At 44.3% G+C, this 17593-nt stretch overlaps 1 protein-coding gene across 2 annotated transcripts in view; it reads right to left on the bottom strand.

The window, feature by feature from the left end:
• Positions 1-5863: 5863 nt before the first annotated feature.
• Positions 5864-17593, bottom strand: part of USP32 (ubiquitin specific peptidase 32) — a 64336-nt gene continuing 52606 nt past the window's right edge. For both annotated transcript variants that reach the window (XM_054287498.1, XM_054287499.1), the window contains exons 20-34: positions 17170-17308; positions 16818-16923; positions 16245-16418; positions 15610-15784; positions 14846-14997; positions 14157-14268; positions 13759-13961; positions 13278-13462; positions 12838-12924; positions 11804-11924; positions 10940-11131; positions 10088-10379; positions 9266-9675; positions 8902-8994; positions 5864-8237 (exon numbers count right to left, since the gene is read on the bottom strand). In XM_054287498.1, coding sequence (XP_054143473.1) covers positions 8064-8237; positions 8902-8994; positions 9266-9675; positions 10088-10379; positions 10940-11131; positions 11804-11924; positions 12838-12924; positions 13278-13462; positions 13759-13961; positions 14157-14268; positions 14846-14997; positions 15610-15784; positions 16245-16418; positions 16818-16923; positions 17170-17308 — 2615 coding nt within the window. In that variant the 3' untranslated portion in view covers positions 5864-8063. The remainder of the gene's footprint in view (positions 8238-8901; positions 8995-9265; positions 9676-10087; positions 10380-10939; positions 11132-11803; positions 11925-12837; positions 12925-13277; positions 13463-13758; positions 13962-14156; positions 14269-14845; positions 14998-15609; positions 15785-16244; positions 16419-16817; positions 16924-17169; positions 17309-17593) is intronic.

Raw genomic sequence — 17593 nt, 5'->3', positions numbered from 1 at the left:
CTCACAGATTTCAGTCCTTTACAGAAGAAAACCAGCAAGATATAAAAATGAAATTCATTTCCTCTCCTCCCATCCTTTACTCCTTTTTCCTCTTTTGTTTAAAAAAGAATCTCCAGCAATGACTGCAAAATCTCAGCTGCTCATAGGAGCAAACCAGGGCTGCAGCACAGGCTGGAACGCACAGCCAGGGAAAAACCAGGCACAGGAGGGAACTGCAAAGATTAGGTGGAAACAGCAATATTCTGAAAGAAAAATTTAATTAGGGCCCTACCAAAAGAAATAAAATCCCAGACAGGGCACAGCACAACTGCAGAAATTAAAGGTAATACAAGGGACCTGCCCACAACACACTGGGATTTTGGTGTTCCAAAAGGATTTGGGGAATCCTAAGCAGTAAAATTGCTGGGAAGTTTTTGGTACAGCTTGCAAAGGATTGTCAGCATCAGTCAGCTGAGCTCCAGCAGGGAAATTATTGTGCCAAAGGCAGCTGAGAGGGGTGAAAGACTGGGAATGGTGCAGGTTGGTGTCCGGCTGACAGGACAGCACAGCCAGCCAAAATAAATCTGGCCCCTCTCTGCAAGCAGTCTTCCTCAAATGCCTTCCTTTGGAGTAATCTTTTATTTTAAGCAAAATACACAAACAAAAGAAAATAGTGTCAGTTTTACTATTGTACACATGAATCAAAAATATCCACTATAATCATCACCAAAATAAATTATTGTCCCGGTCTGGAATGGTGGGAAACTGCAGTTTTCCTTTCATTCAAGTGGAGGACATTTTATGGAAAGATATTCCTCAGGGATAACTGACATTTTCAAGGATTTGAGTAAGCGTTATCAGACATTATTCATATTATGGCTGTGCGTATTAAATTTAGTACTGTGGGAAACAGAATAAGAGCCTGATGAGGATCTTAAATGGTCATTTTTATGCAAGAGAAATGAAGGATGACAATTCCAAAGGGGCAGAAGCACCTTAAAACAGCAGCTTTCCATGAAAATGAAATAGCAGATAGAATATATTTTGATATTTGGGTGACTGCACCCTTGTTCTTTAGGCAGGTAACTCCATGCAGCATTTCCCCAGCAAAGCACTTTCCAGCTTCATTTTAAGACAGAGAACCCAGCTAAGAAAACCCTTCCCTGTCCCTCTTTTCCCTCTTTCATTTTTTTTAAAGCACAAAGCAAAAGAAGTTTTGTTTAACGGGCTGCAGCAATCAGAGGGATCAGAGCTCAGGTTGCGGACGTGTCAGCTTTTCCACCACTGATCCTGTTCCCCTCAGCCATCCTGCATTTATTTTTAAAAGGTCATTAAGCAAGACACAAAAGGTGAAGTGCAACGTTACAGATTTATAACCTGGCTGGGCTCTGCCTGGAACACAGAGCTCAGGTACAGGAGGAGCCTCTTTGTGCTCTGCCACATCAAAGCCCAGCAGCCAAAGGCAGGGGAGGATACTCAGAAGGGAAATTCACTTCTGTGTTCTATCCCCCACCTGCCTTTAGTCATCCCTTAGTGCATTTTGTTTATTTGAACTCTACCCTTCCTCACACTCCACTTGTCTTTTGCTGTGTGGCAGCACCTGCCACCCTCATGGAAGCAAACCTCAAATTACAGCCAGAGGTTTGGGCCCAGTTAAATCAGTTAAACAAGAGATTTCGTGCTAAAAGCTGATCATTCTTCAGGTCACTCTTAATTCTTACTACTTGAAGTGCAGTTAGAGCAGCCAGATCTCTGGATTATGTTAAAATCCAAAGTTAATGTCTTTTTTAATTGAGCCAGTATCTGAACACACACACACACTGAAAACAATCACCATCCCTCCTATAATTCATTCATAATCACTTAGAGAAAAAAAAATAAAAAGGAATTGGAAGGAAAGGTAAGAAGTTTAAACACCCAGTGTGACATCCTTGCTCACATCTCGTGGCCAAGCTGCTCCTCTGATATGCTGCCAACCCTTCATCAAAAAGCTTCCACTCCAACTCTTTGTTACCAGTTAAATGCTGGGGCTGCCTGTGCTCAAAGAGTCTGTGGGCCCGGAGGTTTATTCCCTGGCGTGTGTCTCTTAAACAGGAACATTTATATAATCAAACCTGCAGATAAAAAGGCACAGCCACATGGCAAGCAAACATTTCCAACATGTTAACTCCTAAGCAAGGTCCCAAACACGAGCTCACAGCCAGTGTGCAGCTCCAGGGCCTTCCTGGGTGGAATGCCAGGATGGTTTGGGTTGGAAGGGACATGAAACATCCTCATGCCACCCCTGCCATGGCAGGGACACCTCTCACCATCCCAGGCTGCTCCAAGCCCTGTCCAGCCTGGCTTTGGGCACCTCCAGGGATCCAGGGGCAGCCCCAGCTGCTCTGGACAAGCCCCTGATGTGCTGTGCCCTCCCCAGGCAGCAGGGGACAGCTGTCACCCTGTCACCGAGCTCTGGAGGGAGGGATCTGCCTCACAATGTCCGGGCTGAGCTCTGTAATCACCCTGTTCCTTGCATTGTCTCCCTACTCCAAACATCACAGCACAAACACCATTTGTAAGGGTTTTGATTTGCCTGTGCTGGTGTTGGATCCTTTTCTGGCCCAGCAGCAGCAGCAGCTTCCCTTTGTTTTCTCCAGCTCCCAAGCAACACCCACGCTCCAGCTTTCCTGCAGCTTCTCCTTGGGATACCAAGGTTTATTTATAAGACACATAAATATTTTCCCCAACAAAATGCTGCGTTAGGTGAAGGCACAATTTCATTACATGCTAAACACACAGGGGATTTAATCTAAAACTCTGCTTTCTATATCACATTTCAGCAAAATTTAAACCAGATTACCCAGAGATGCAGCAATTCATGGACAAACTTCTGTGGGATGTAAAAACTGAGCCAAACCTGTTGCCTCAAACCTTTTCATTGACTCCAAACATAGTATATAATCCACCACCTATTTGTTGGTTTGGTTCCTTCCTTCAACCTCAGTTTGACCAAAACCTCTCAAATTCACGGTGTAAAGACAATTTAATTTGCAAGGTACTTTGAGGGAATAAGAAGCTGGAGAAGAGTCAGAAAACACTTGGGATTTAATAGCTCTATGCAAAATAATACCTTGGTAAGGGCCCCAGGAGCTGCCTGTGCTTCCCCTGTTCAGGTCAGGGAAAAGCAGAGGATTTTAACCTCACACAGAGCTGAGAAACAACACTGAGAATGTTCACAGCCGTTCACAGACACTATTTTCAAAATCCAAAAGAAGTCATCACACACCACAGCTCTCTCAGCCACTTCATTTGGACTTTGCACCCAATAAAAACCTAACGGTGAAAAAAATTTCAGCAGCACTGAGATAAAAAAAATATCAGAGTACAGAGAGTGCTGCATGGCCAGCTCTCACAAACACTCTGACAAAGGCTCTGAAGCATCTGCTGCTGTTTATTTTTTTTGCAGGGCAGGGAAGTGCATGAACTCTGACCACCCAAAGCAGCTTGTGACCCACCTGGGGACATCTCTGTGCTCTCATCATGAGTTTTAAATGCACTGATAAAAGTTGGGTGAGGTTCAGTCTTCAGGTGTGTCTGAAATGACCCCAAACATAAATAAAACCTGGATTTTGCCACAAGATTTTCTTATTGGTTTTCTATGTTCACAACTCCCAGTGAAATTTAATTTCTATCAAATCTAGAAGCATCCTTAATCTATTTTCTCCTTTGTGACTCATTTTGCTGAAGGGACCTTATCAAACATTGCTTTTCATTTTCACAAACAGGAAATCTTTTACACACGATCGAGGAAGCCAGAGCCTTGTCCCAAACAAAAGGCACAATCTCCCCAGCTCCTGACAGGTTTTTATTTTCCTGAAACGATAAATCAGCAAGCATGGATGACTGCATTTTACTCACTTCTGGCTTCAATTTACAGGACCTGAGGGGAAAAAGAGTAACAAAAGGCATAATTAATATAATTAATATCTACGTGGATGCTCCGGGCCCCGGGCCAGAGGCTGTGCCTGGAGCCCAGCACGTTCTCAGGACATGATCACAGATAAATCTGGGATATTTTGATATTTAGATACAGGGAAAAGCACGGATAGAGCCTCCTGTGGCAGCCCAGGGGAGGACAGGGAGCAGGGCTGGAACAGCAGCTCCAGAACGGATCCAACACTTGGATCAGGATGGAAAATGCCTTTGGGTTTGGGGTTCAGGGAAGGGAAGGGACAGCGGTCACTCCTGTGGTCACTCCTGTGGGCAGCAGGGCCCTGCAGGGTTGGTGCACCCATCCCTCCCCTCTCTCTGGAGGGAATCAGAGGGTTTGGCACAAGAGGTGCTGTCCCTGCTGTCCCTTCCCCTCCCTCCCAGCAGAAGCTCCAAAAGCCCCCCCAGGTTTGCAGAAGTTGGGCTGATCCAGCCCAAAACAGGACAGGTGCTTCCAGAACTCCCCACACACAAAGGGAGCAGGGAAAACCCAGCAGAGCCCATTTCCCACTGCTCCCACCTCACAAAAGGGGCTCTGCTCACTTCTGAACCCTCCTGCAAGACCTGCACAGTTCTGATCTGGGAATCAGAGGGATTCAGCAGCAGCACATGGCTGCAGCTTGGGCAGGGATGTGACACCTTCATCTCTCCAATGTCCCCTGCTGCACTAAATCAATAAAACTTTACCACTGACAGCAGCATGTATCAACATCCTTAGTAATTAGTGTTTCATCCTTTTAAATTCCCCTTTCAATACCTCAAAGTAACAGAGGGAAATTCATGACAGGAACTTCGTTATACTGAAACGAAATTTTCAACCTTGAAAATGCCCAAGTGACCCCAGTGGAGCCATGAGGTGACCACACCCGGTAAGAATGACCAAGGATGACCAGTGCTCTGAGAGTTATCACCAGGAAAGTGGCACCAACCTCCCATCCCAGCCACAGATGGCTTCACTTCCAGACACACTCTGGGGATGCTGCTGCGTGCTAATCCTTGGGTAAATACCCACTGAGCATCTTCAGGGGCTGTAAAAAAAGAACAATGGTTCATTTCCAGCTAAAGAAGGCAGGTGATGCGTGCTCCTGACATCAGCCCTATGCAGACTTTGGTCTGGTTGCCAGCTCAACCAGAGCCACTTCCTGCTAGGGGAAAAGCAGGGCTGGGAGACCAGCAGGACCAGGAGGGCAGCAGGGCTGGCAGGGCAGCAGGGCCGGGAGGGCAGCAGGGCCGGGAGGGCAGCAGGGCCAGCAGGGCAGCAGGGCTGGCAGGGCAGCAGGGCCGGGAGGGCAGCAGGGCCGGGAGGGCAGCAGGGCCAGGAGGGCAGCAGGACCAGGAGGGCAGCAGGACCAGGAGGGCAGCAGGGCCGGGAGGGCAGCAGGGCTGGCAGGGCAGCAGGGCTGGCAGGGCAGCAGGGCCGGGAGGGCAGCAGGACCAGGAGGGCAGCAGGGCTGGCAGGGCAGCAGGACCAGGAGGGCAGCAGGGCTGGCAGGGCAGCAGGGCCGGGAGGGCAGCAGGACCAGGAGGGCAGCAGGGCTGGCAGGGCAGCAGGGCCGGGAGGGCAGCCGGGCTCTCCCACCCCTGCCTGCCCAGGGACACCTCAGGCACCAGGACTGCACGTCAGGTACCTGCAGATCCTGTCCAAAGACAGAGCAAAGCCTTCCTGTACCTGAGGGATCACTTCACTGCTGACAAGGATTGTTTTCAAGTAATAAGTGTTATTATCATCAACAAAATACCCAACTTACCTTTCATAAACAATGAAGAAGCTGTAAAGAATTGCTGGATGCCCGCCCGTGCTTCAGCTTTTGGATTGACAAAGGTATTTAAGCTTCATAGAAGCAGCACAGACACTTCAAAGCAGGAAAACAGTTATTAAAAATTATCTGACAAGAAGTGACACTTCATCTGCATCCACAGTATTTAATTTGTTTGAATAATATAGTTACAGATAAACAGGTTCACTCCATATACAATTACCAATACCTTTGTTTTAATACAGCTCATATTCCAGTACATCAACACTATTTTATTTACAAGGCATTTATGTACATTAACATCTTTCTAAAGTCAGTGCATTGTCAATAAGTTTTATACAATAATTTACAAAGTGAATGTAGTTAATAGTTAACTTAATAAATTTACTACTAATTCTTGAATTAATTTAATTTAAAAAATTAATTACAACCAATGTAACAAACACAGAAGATCAAATAACATTAGTAGATTGTGCTACCTGCTTAAATAAAACATTTTAAAGTAAATCAGTTGAAAATCTTTCACTTTTCATGGAGTTTGCGGAGGGAGGAGTAGACAAGTGGGTGTTGAAAAAGCTTCTAACCTAGAAATTCACTAGTCATGTCTGCCTCTCTTTAGGCTCAATGTTCAGACCACTTTAAAGATAAAAGACCATAGAGGATAAGGAGCAACACCTGACAGGTAAGACAAGACTCATTTTGGAACAGATCTGCTGTCCCCAAAGAGGCACAGCCTCCACGGGCTGGCAGGGCTCTGCCTGAGCAGACAGCCACACCAGCTGATAGCATTTCCTCCATGGATAAACCCCAGATCCTCCTGGAAATGATAAACTGCTGAAGGTCTGGCATTCTTGTCAAACACCCCAAAATGAATCCAAACATTAATGGCAGAGAACCATGTGAGTAACAGTTTTGTTAGTGAAGGTACAAAAATCTAGAGAACTGGGAAGATGATGCATGACAAAATTAATAAGCTGCTTAAGCTCAGCTGAAGAACAAAAGGCCAAAAGAGTGAAAATTTTATCTTCATTCAGATATGCAAACAATTTAACACTGAAAATGTTTAAAGAAATGCCTGCTCAAAAAAAACCAACTCTCTTTTTTTCCAGTCTCTGCTAAGACTCAGTCACACTTCCCTTCATGCAAGAAGCCCCTTGAATTACAGAGCATGTTGCAAGGGCATGGAAAGCAAGTCTGGTTTAATTGCAAGTATTTGCATAACCTGGTGTAACAAACAAACAAAAAGAAGATAATTTCAAAAGGCAATCAAATTTTTTGAAAACAAGAAACTGAGTTAGGAAACCAATAAAAAAAAACCTCCATCCATGAATGCTACGACAGCTACCTGACAGCCACAGCTTCTTCCTTGGAAATACACAGTGGATACTCACAGCCATTCACTCCAGAGCCCTTACAACAACAACAACAAAACCAAACAAACGTGGCTTTCAATTGAATCAGATGCATTTTCAAAAGTGCAATTTCAAAAGCAACACCAGTCATGAAACATAAGCTCAAGCATCTCTCCTTCCAAAAGCTGGGAACGTTCTGTGCAATGTGCACATTTTAAGACACCGTGAGTGTAATCACAACTACTCTCTCCAACCTGAAGTTTCTTCTTGAGGCAGCTCAAAAAACTTTGAGCCAGCACTCTTCAGGCAGAAAAGCCATTCCTGAAACATGTTGATCTGCACAGCCAACACGTGGAGAAAACACAAGTATAATAAAACCATTCAAGTGTAGAAATTAATCTCCTCTCAAATGATGATTTGGTTGTGCTCCCAACATACAGAAAGAAAGCAACTGACACACATTAGTGGTGGCAAAACTGGAAACTTTTCTTCCCCATGGCAATAATTTGTTTCCATTTGTGCAGTTTTCCTTCTCTTGCCTTCCCTGTTTTGCCAATAAAATGCAATAAAACTGCAGGAAAAAGGAGGTAGCAATATCATGTTGTCCAAAGACAACACTAGAAATTGTTTTTCCCCGTTACCTTAAACCTAACCAGAGCCTCGGGGGGTGTTAGAACAGTTGGTAAACTCTACACTACTCTGTTTAGCTCTTATTTGGATGTTTAATTTAGCTCTTATTTGGTCCTAGTTGGCTTTTCTCAAACCATTGGATTTAAAGGCCAGTGGCAGTCTCAGATGTCCAACATCAGAAACGTTTCGAGCATGTAGTGAGAAAACAGAACAAAACAATACTACTGGATATTAACTGCTTAACCAGGGGCTCTTTTTGTGCTTTCAGCTCACAGGGGACAATGACAACCACAAGCTGCTCTCTGGCTCAGTCAGGGCCTCCCCAGGGGCACATCCCAGGGTTTCTCCCCCAGCCCAGCCCAGGAGCTCAGGCTCACTGCAGCACACAGTACTTCTTGTAGTCGGACTCGAAGTCCTCGTCCATGCTGCTCGTGTCTGCCATCTTCTTGCCATCGATCTTGGGCAGGAACTGGGCATAGTCCACCCCCTGCTGCTCGTAGAACAGAATGTAGGCAGAGTCCGTGTCGATCTCGTCCGGGTGCAACTCCTGACACAGGGAAAACACCCACAAAAACCCCATGGGACAACTGCTGCACTTCAGACACACACTGCTGCCCCTAAAAGGGTGTTTTTAACTGGGTGCCACATAAGGAATCCCATGTTCTGTCTCCCCTCTTTGTTATCTCGCTCCATGGAATTACTTGGGAACTCTGACAATTTTATGGTGATGAATGCAAATACTTAGAAGTGTCAGAGCTGAGTTATTCACCAACTGAATACAAACTGCTGCCATCATGGAAATGTATTCCTGGCTTTCCATCCTTAGTCATTTTTACATCTTTGTACAAAACAAGCATCTTCCCTTAACTGTGGGAGCAGCTGATGAACAGATGTTACCTTGGAAAAAACCTCACGTACAATTTCAGCTAATAATTTTAATATTTATCTGGTGCAGCTTTGGAGATGTTCCTGATTTCAAACAGCAGCTCTCCACAAATGTTTGAGTTAGTGGAAGGTGTCCTTGCCCATGGCAGAGGGGTGGAATGGGATGAACTTTAAGGTTCCTTCCAATCCAAACCACTCTGTGATTCTAAAATTTCTTTAGTTGGATTTCCGATTCTAAATTTATTCAGCTCTGGGTAACCAAAGCAAAAATTATTTGAGATAGTTAGAAAAATGATGTGAAATAATGAGGAAAAGAAGTGCTTTACCTTGCAGCTGCTGTCATTGTAGCAGTACCACTTGTTGTTCGGGTTTTTGGCATAAGTGACGTAATGACCCCCTCCCATAATTCCTGAATGGCACTGAGGAAAAGGAAGAAGAAAAGAAATGCTGGATCAAACATCCAATAAATGATTCCCAAGTTCATTATCTGTGAACGAGCCATCATGACATCAGCTGGAGCTGACTAACTTTTCACACACATGCAAATTAGCAGACACATAATTCACCCCCAGTTTTACAGCGACTTTACGGCGCTGACTTTTGCCCTCCTTCCCTACAGATGCCTGTGCTGGCACAAACCCAAGGAAGGCATTTGGTCAGAGCAGTGTGCCAAGGAGGAGCAGCACCTACCGAGATTGCATATAGGTTGTAGATGGGGCTGACCCAGACGTCGTCTCTGTCTCTTTGGTCGTCGGCGGTGTCGTCCTCGCTGTGGTTCTCGCCCTGCCCGTTGCTGAGCGAGCTCTGCTCCCACAGGTACCCGTTGGCCAGAGCCCCCTCGCTGTCCTGCCCGGGGTACAGCTCGCTCTGGCTGCCCCCCAGGGCCTGTCCTTTAGTCAGGCCATCCCCCTGCTCGTGCTCAGCACCGTTCTCCCTGCTTGCAGCCAGGTTTTCCTTGCTGCTGGACAGTTTGTTTTTCCCCAGCTGGGGCAGCCGCAGGCGCCCTTTGCCTCTCCCCAAAGTCCTTGGGCTGCTGTTGGGGCTGCTGTTTTTACTTGAGGGGCAGCTGGTTCCACTTTTCCTCCCCAAGGATGGAGATGCTGGGACAGAAAGCACAGAGATGACTAAGATGAGTACAAACACAGCCTAGTTTTCTTTTTAAAGTGATATTTTTGAATAACCAAACATTAAACCCCAGTGTGTCACTGCAGCTCATGAGTAATATATAGAAATAAAACCTCATCTTTGTGCACACCTAAAAACTGAAATTATATTACTTTATGCAGAAGCACATGCCTCACTAATTCCAGCCCACTTACACAAGTACCAATATCTGTTGTCACTGAGCAACTTCTTAAATTTTCTTTCATTTTTTATGCTAAAGCTTCACTAAGGACCATTTCCGAGTGTAGTGCTTCGGCAAAAAAAACCCCAAACATTAACATTTTGTACATAACATTTTTCCCCTCCAAACACCAGCACAGAGTGGAATTTTCCCCAGTCATTCCCTACCTTTGACATTATTGAGGACTGAAGTGTTTAGGGAGGATGGACTCCTGTTCAGTGTGTCCCCTTCTCCTGCTGTGCCAGTGCTCTGCACATCTGCTTTCCTGCTGTCCCCCTGGCCAGGCCGTGCTTCAGGAAGGCTCTCAACCTGCAGGGTGAGCTGCTTCCTTTGGAAATGACTCGGATCCCTTTGTACCAAAAAGGCACTTGGGTCAAAGTTTTCTCTGGGAAATTTAACAATTTTCTGGGATTTTATCCAGCGGCCGTTAACGAACTGGAATCTTTTCAGGTGGATGATCTAAGGGGAAACATGGTAGAGAAAATTATTAAAGGGGGGCAATGACATCCCAGTGAGTAATTTTATTGTTCAAAGAGAGTTTTTCCCAAAACATACACATTTTATCTAAGCTAGTAAAAATCATGCTCTGTGTGGCAGTGTGGATTTTGGGATCGAGCTGGTAAAATATGAAACTAATATTTTCATATTAGATGGAAATGATGGCAAAGGTTGCTTCAATTCAGTGATCAGCACTCTCTGTTTTGAATAAACTACCAAATGTGAAAAATAAGAACTGCAGGTGTCCCACAACCAGAGAGGAGATCTTGTCACCATCTGAGCATGAGCTGTGTCAGAGCAGCTGACACTGAACACAAACCACCACCATTTCCTGCAAGGCAGCAGCTAAAAACATTCTAAAGTATTTGAGGTTTGCTTTATTTGCCTGCAAACTCAGTCAGTGTCCCACCTCAGAGTGCGAACAAAGCAAATCATCTTATTCACAGCAAGGCGACTTGGTAGATCTGGGGACAATGTGCTCTGGGTTTGCTGCTGAGGAGGAAAATGACACAAGATCCTACCAAAATAGGGGGAAGTCTCCAGAGATCCAGTTTCTTGGTGGCCAGACAGTGGGTCTTGCACTTGGAGCAGTAGTACATCTCATCCTCGCCCAGCTCCTCCTCGCTGGTGAAGGCTCTCAGGCAGCTGTCCAGGTTGATGGGCTCTGCCTGGGCTCGGCGGCTTTGCTCAACACTTTCATGTTCTTCCACAATCTGAAAGGGAGAGAAAACTCTCTCTGACTTGGAAATGTAACACACACTGCTCAGAGGAGGGCTCTCCTCACAGTATCACAAATAACTTCACTGGGTTGTTCAGAATTAAAGATAAAAATGAGATGTGGTTAAGTTTTAGCAGGAATTTCATTTCAGTTATGGAGAGGCAGATAAAAATAATTCACTGTTCTTATACTTGGGCTCTGCTTATAAATTATCCATAAAGCACGACTTTATAGATAAAACTCACAAACTGGAACAGTTATTCCAGATTCACCCAGCTACAGGCTCCCCTTCAGATGAGTTTTGTTGGCATAATGAGGAAATAGGTTTACTCACATGCATAACTGTTTATAGTTACAGAAAATTTATCAAATTAAGATATTCTGTAATATATTATGTAATATATTATTATATATCTTGACTAGCTTAAAAGAAATTCACAACAGACAGCAAATGCACTGCTGTGGTTCTTTAAAAGCTTCCCTTCCACAGCATTAGAGCACATAAGAGGCCTAACATCAAGACATTGATTTATCCAGAATATATTGTCCCACGATTGCTGCCTTTGGTTTGACAGGAGGGGACAAAAGCAGCATCACAGAACCCAAAAGGCTGCAGGGGGTGGTGTTCAGGTGCTAGCAGAGAACAAAGGTTCCTGCTGCCATTTACCCGTTCCTGCGAGGTCTGGTAGCGCAGGTGCAGCGCGGTGGGGTCCCAGTCCACAGCAATGTAGGCATTGCCCACACAGGCCCTGTCCTCTGAGCACTCGATCCTGCAGCCACGGCAGAACCTGGGGCAGAAATTGGCTGTGGTCAGCGCAGGCTCCAATCATTTCTACATTGCAGTTCTGCTCCTGTTTTGGCTCCTCTGCACCCTCCAAGCTCCAGGCCTCACCTTCAGTGTGAGACATTTTCATGCAGCAATGCTCAGGGTTATTTGTGTTTTTAATGCAAAACTTTACCACAGTGAGAAAGGGAAGCAGCTGGGTGAGCTCCACCATTGCCTGCACATGATCCACTGGAAGGTGTCCCTGCCCATGGAGGGGTTGGCATGGGATGATCTTTAAGGTCCCTTCCATTATGATCCAGTGCTGACCAAACCCAGCTACACCCCCAAAAACTCCACTGCTCTGTCTCCACAGGTCATTTTCACCATGATAACTAATTTTAAGAGCTATAAAACACTTTCTAAAAAATTAGTTTGTGGCCTGAATACCTTGCAGCAAAGGTCTGGAATTTTCATTAGCAAGTCTCTGTTTATGGGAAATTCCAAGCATCCTTCCAGGGTGAGTTTCTCATTGCCCATTTTAGATCTTACCCTTCAAATGGCAAGGAACTCACAGGGGCAGATGAATTACATCTAAAAATGTGGGTTTGTGTGAATCCCCCCAGACCATGCAGGTCTGTGGACATCCAAGGCTGCACACAGACACAGAATACTGTAAGGGGTTAACAGGTTCTGGATAATCTCATTTCTGTCTCCTAATTTAAAGTTTCTGTGGCAGCAGAACTTTCAGCTCTGCAAGTCATAAAAGCTGTGCTGCAGAGCAAGCCTGCCTGGAGAGAGCTCTGGTGAAATTACATTCCAGATTCTTATTGTTTGATATTACCTCTGAAGTCTGAAATGTACCACAGCCCCATTACCATAAATTACCTTTCTGCTGGAGTGATTCCCTGCTGTAAATGGAAAAAAGGACAATTTACCTGTACCATGGACACCAAGCACAAGAATTTCCATCCTTCTGAACTACCCTGAGGGTGAAGGGGTACTGATACCCCATGCTGTCATCACTGCAACAGAGGAGAACACAACATCAAACAGCAGCACTCACTGCAATTACCTCCCTTCACTGGCCTTGTTATGATTACTTAAAGAAAACCCTCAAAATTATAATTTTGGTTACAATTTACTATTAAAAGCTGCCTTTCCACGGCTTAAATTCATCAGATATAAATAATTATCAATCACTGGATAAGAACACAGCCAACATTTAAGTGCAGCTACATTTAACTGTACTAAAAAGAATTTAATTTTAATTACTGCCATTATTGTGAGAAACTAAATGAACACAATTTTCAATCTTGCAAGCAAGTGTAAGGCACTGCAGTGTAACTCAGATGCAAGGCTGAGGTGCCCAACTCACCAGTCCTGTGCATGGTTACTGGCTTCCTGAGGAGGGAGGGGGCTGGCCAGCCTGGAAACCTGGATCCACACAGCATCATAGAGGTCCCTTTTCCGGGTGTGAACTGTGCAGGGAACAATCAGGGGCATCCCAAAGAGACTGGGCCTGTTCTTCTGAGATGAGAGAAAATACAGCTCTGTCCTCATCTGTGGGAGCAAAAGGAGAAGTCAGATGTGAAGGTGCATTAACTCACAGTGCAATAATCACCTGGATTGCTGGCCTTGTGACTTATTTCAGACCTTGGCAATTAAAATTAGTCAACAATTGTATTAAAAATACTCTTAATTCCAATATTAAATACTGTATTGAAAAACGTTTCTATTTTATGACATGATGATGGGGTTATCTGGCCACATCTCACATAAATGTGTGTAATTATTGTGCGGACATGAAAAACAATCTGCTTTTATCAATTTCTTGCCAAGTGTGCAAGGGCACTGACCATTTTCCTGTGCACTGCAATGATGTAGCCTGTGCAGGGGCTGTCACACAGCGAGGGCACGTGGCCATTGAGGGTCCAGCTGCGCTCTGTCCCACATGGCACCACAGTGTTTGGCATCCCGTTGGGAATGAGGCTTGGCTTGGGGATGTCCCCGTTCATCAGGATGGTGGGGGCTCCGTTGGCTGATGGCCCAGTGGAGGTCTCTGCAGGCAGACAAATCAATTACCAATTATCACAGCAGCCACAGCTGAGCAGGGTTTTCATCCCTTCCATTCCGTGCGGACACCGAGCACAACCCGCACGTTCCTTTCTGTAATCCTCACTCAATGAGAAACTTTGGTGCTGAGCTTCTCACAGTGTGCAGCTCAAAGGAGAGGAAAAGCAGAGTTTGGTCTCACCTGTTTGCACAGGGCTGGATGCTGAGGTGGGGGAGCCTGGGATGGGGATCTCAAACGCGCACAGGAAGCCGCTGACGGACAGACGGACCTTCTGGTTGTCCTGGGGGAAGTTCTTCAGGAGAGAGGGAAAGCTGCTCAGGCACTTGGACACCTTCATCTGGGACCAAAATGTCTTCTGTTCTTCTGCAAGCTGTGTTTATCAGCTCCTCCCTCCCTCCCATCTGCCTCCTCACACCTTTCCAGGAGAGTAAAGGAGCCCAAGCCCTCTGCAGGAGCTATCAGTGCTCTCTAATCACACCCACAGCACCTCATTTCAAGCACTTTTAATCTACAGCAAAAAAATCCCCCTGGAAATATCCCCACACACTGTAAGCCAGTCATTACTTATGGTCCTGATGTCTTTGTCTCATCACAGCACCTTAACTTGAGATTTATCACCTCAAGATGATTTTTTCCCCCTAAAAATATCATCAGCAATCAATTTTAATCTATTTACAACAAGCTAAATTACTGTTTAAGAATGAAATAAAAGCTCATCTAGAGACATAACTAAGCTGATTTTTTACCATACTTTTAGTTAAATTATTTCACAGCTCTTGTCAGCAAAGTTTAAATGTTAAAAATAACAAAGAAGCAACAAAATCACCCACAGCATGTTGCAGCAATAATTAACCTTTTTTTCTTTTTACCTTTATATTGGAGCTGTGCACCTCTGCAAGCAGAATCTGCTCTGGTTTGAGGCCACAGAGTTCACTCAGCTGCTTTTTCAAGCCTGTGTACTTCTCATCCATGTTCAGTCTCAGTCCATATCGAACAGGAGTGGTACCATCTAATTTAATTACTTTAAAGGGGAAAAGAAACACCCTGGTCAGCAACCCAGGCAGGTTTTAATGACAATAATAAATTACAGCTCTCCACTTATTGGAAAATATTTTTCCCCAACTTGAACAGATGATTTATTTCATTTTCCCAGTCAATTTTTAATGTCTGCAGGCAATGTCACAATGTCAGAAAAATCTCTTGCTGCATAGGCAGTAAAAAATGGTTTCAAAATTTGTTTCACTTTTTTGTCATCTTTCCTTTTGCCCCTTTTCCAGCAATCCACAGCTCCTTCAGAGCACAGTTCATGACCCATATTGTGTTTTACCCCCAGCCCCTGTTTTTCCTCTGGACAGATTTAGGACAACCTCCACAAGAGAGGGAAGTTTTCAAAATTTCAATTTTAAAAAGATTTTATATTAAGTCCTTCAATCAAGACTAAAAATGGGCCATCCTTTTCTGTTTCTAAAGGTTTTATCTTGTTTTAACTGTATTCCAATGAAAATTCTTGCACTGTTATATTAAAATTACTGTATTATTGTAAATAAGTAGTATCACAAACAAAATTTGATGTTTTATAGCTGTTCCACTGTTACAGATTTTATCTGAGGAATAGCACATTTACACCACTCACCTGTAATTTCTAGGTGCATGTAGCTGTCCATTGGCAAAGGCAAGGATAAAAAATTAAAAGGGTCAAACCTAACACTTATATGCCCACAAGTTTTACATTTCACTTGTGACTTCAGCTGCCCGTGAAATAAATCTACAACAATGGATCTGTTTCTTCTCAGATGGTTTTCCCAGGCCTGAAATGAAGCACAAAAAAATAGAATACCAAGTCAGAAACTGGACACTACTTCATTGGTCTCCAAAGTTTCATTGGCCTATGGGAGTCCAAGTATTTCCACAAAAGTTACTTCCTAATTTCTAATAAATTTAGTTACAGAACAAGTAAAGTTCTCAACACTATAATCAAAGTATGACACAATTTAAAATTTCTGAGGGGATAATCAGGCATCTTGAAATATTTTGATACTCCTTAATTTTGAGTTGTTCAAAATTGTTGTCTCATCTTCATAATTTTATTACAACAATTAATTTTCAGCTCAAAGGTGAAATTATCTCTGTAAATCACAGATCTGACAAGATCCAAAAGGTGCTAGAGTCCCAAAATGTTGCCATAGGCAGCCTCATGAACAATTTCTCAGCTTAGTACTGTGAGGAAAAGAAGAAACACACAAAAACCCCCAAAGATTGAAGCCCCACCTCTGCTGCCACCTCCCAGTCTGGCCGCCCATCACTGTCCTTCAGCTCCACATATGGCTTATCATGAACTCTGTTCAAGTCCTCATGGAGCCCATCCAGGAGAAAAGCCAGAAGCTCCTGGGAGTCTTGCTGTTGAAAGCCATTAAATCTTGGAGCATATTTTGCTATTGTCCACTATAAAAAAACAACACAAAACAGCAGAAACTTAATATCATGTAAAAAATGTAAAAAAGCATCAAAATATTGTAGATGAGATATGTCAACGAACACAAATTCAATTGCCAAGAGCTGAAGGGAGCCCCTTTGCTTGCAGAATAAAAGCTCATTTACAGGTAAATGCACCACATTTTGTACCTAAAAAGGGCTACAAAAGCCACTTCCCATGGCACAACTTGTGTCATACCACATAACTCCTTTATAACCACAAATTCCACCAGGTCTGATGAACACTGGCTCCTTCCAGGGAAAACTCTGAGTGTCCAAACTGCTACAAATACAGGTAACACCAGGAAAAAGTGCACTGAATTTCTGCTTTTCCATGAAATCCTTGTTTTCCACCCCAGAATAACTCACCCTCAGCTTTAAGGGGGCTATGTTCTTCTGGGTGCCACTCCACAGCTCCTGCACCAAATCGCCATAGCACTTGGCCATGTGTCCTTTCATTCCTATGGGATTTGTCCTGGAAATCACAAAGGAATTAATACCAGACTCAAATGTAACCGCAGCTCAAGAATGGAGCTGAAGGAAGCAGAAAAGCTTCAAGCAACAGGAGGTTGTGTTTCCATGCCTCTGAAGCAGTATCTGCTGCAGGGCTGCTAACACTGAATTTAAATCATTCCTTCCCCCTGAATTGCAGCTTGCAGAAGCAGACAGCCCTGAATAAATGTTCCAGCACCCAAACTCCACTGCTCTGCCCCAGGATTACCTGTTCAGCTCGTAGAGATGCCTCCCTGAGATGAAGTACCGGGTCAGGGGCTGAGTGTTGCTGACACACTGGATGCTGGAGTTCATGAAGCACGTGTTCCCCAGGTTGCTCAGGCCTGTAGCACCCTTCTCAGTAGGAACTGAGCAAAAAAATCATCATTTTAGCAGTTGGGCTAATGAGAAAATTCAGAATGTTGTAGCAGCATCTTCTCAGTAAGCAGTTTAATGGAACCTGCTCCCAATTATGACACTCCATGGATGTAAAAAAAAATGCTTAAAATATCTGCTCTCTCAACTCTGCCTCCCAGAAATTGAGTATTTTGTTGATCTGATCCACCACAGACAGCAGTGCAACCCACACAGAATGTTTACAGGTAATTATGGTACTGAAAATTCTGGATTTGTTTGTTAAAATCTTAATTATT

This window comes from Melozone crissalis, unplaced genomic scaffold (genome assembly GCF_028551555.1).
Source record: "Melozone crissalis strain CALT ecotype California unplaced genomic scaffold, PUWL_Pcris_2 ptg000057l_1, whole genome shotgun sequence".
Taxonomy (NCBI): domain Eukaryota; kingdom Metazoa; phylum Chordata; class Aves; order Passeriformes; family Passerellidae; genus Melozone; species Melozone crissalis.
The sequence above is the reverse complement of the archived record's forward strand: the minus strand, read 5'-3'. Positions and strand labels throughout refer to the sequence as shown.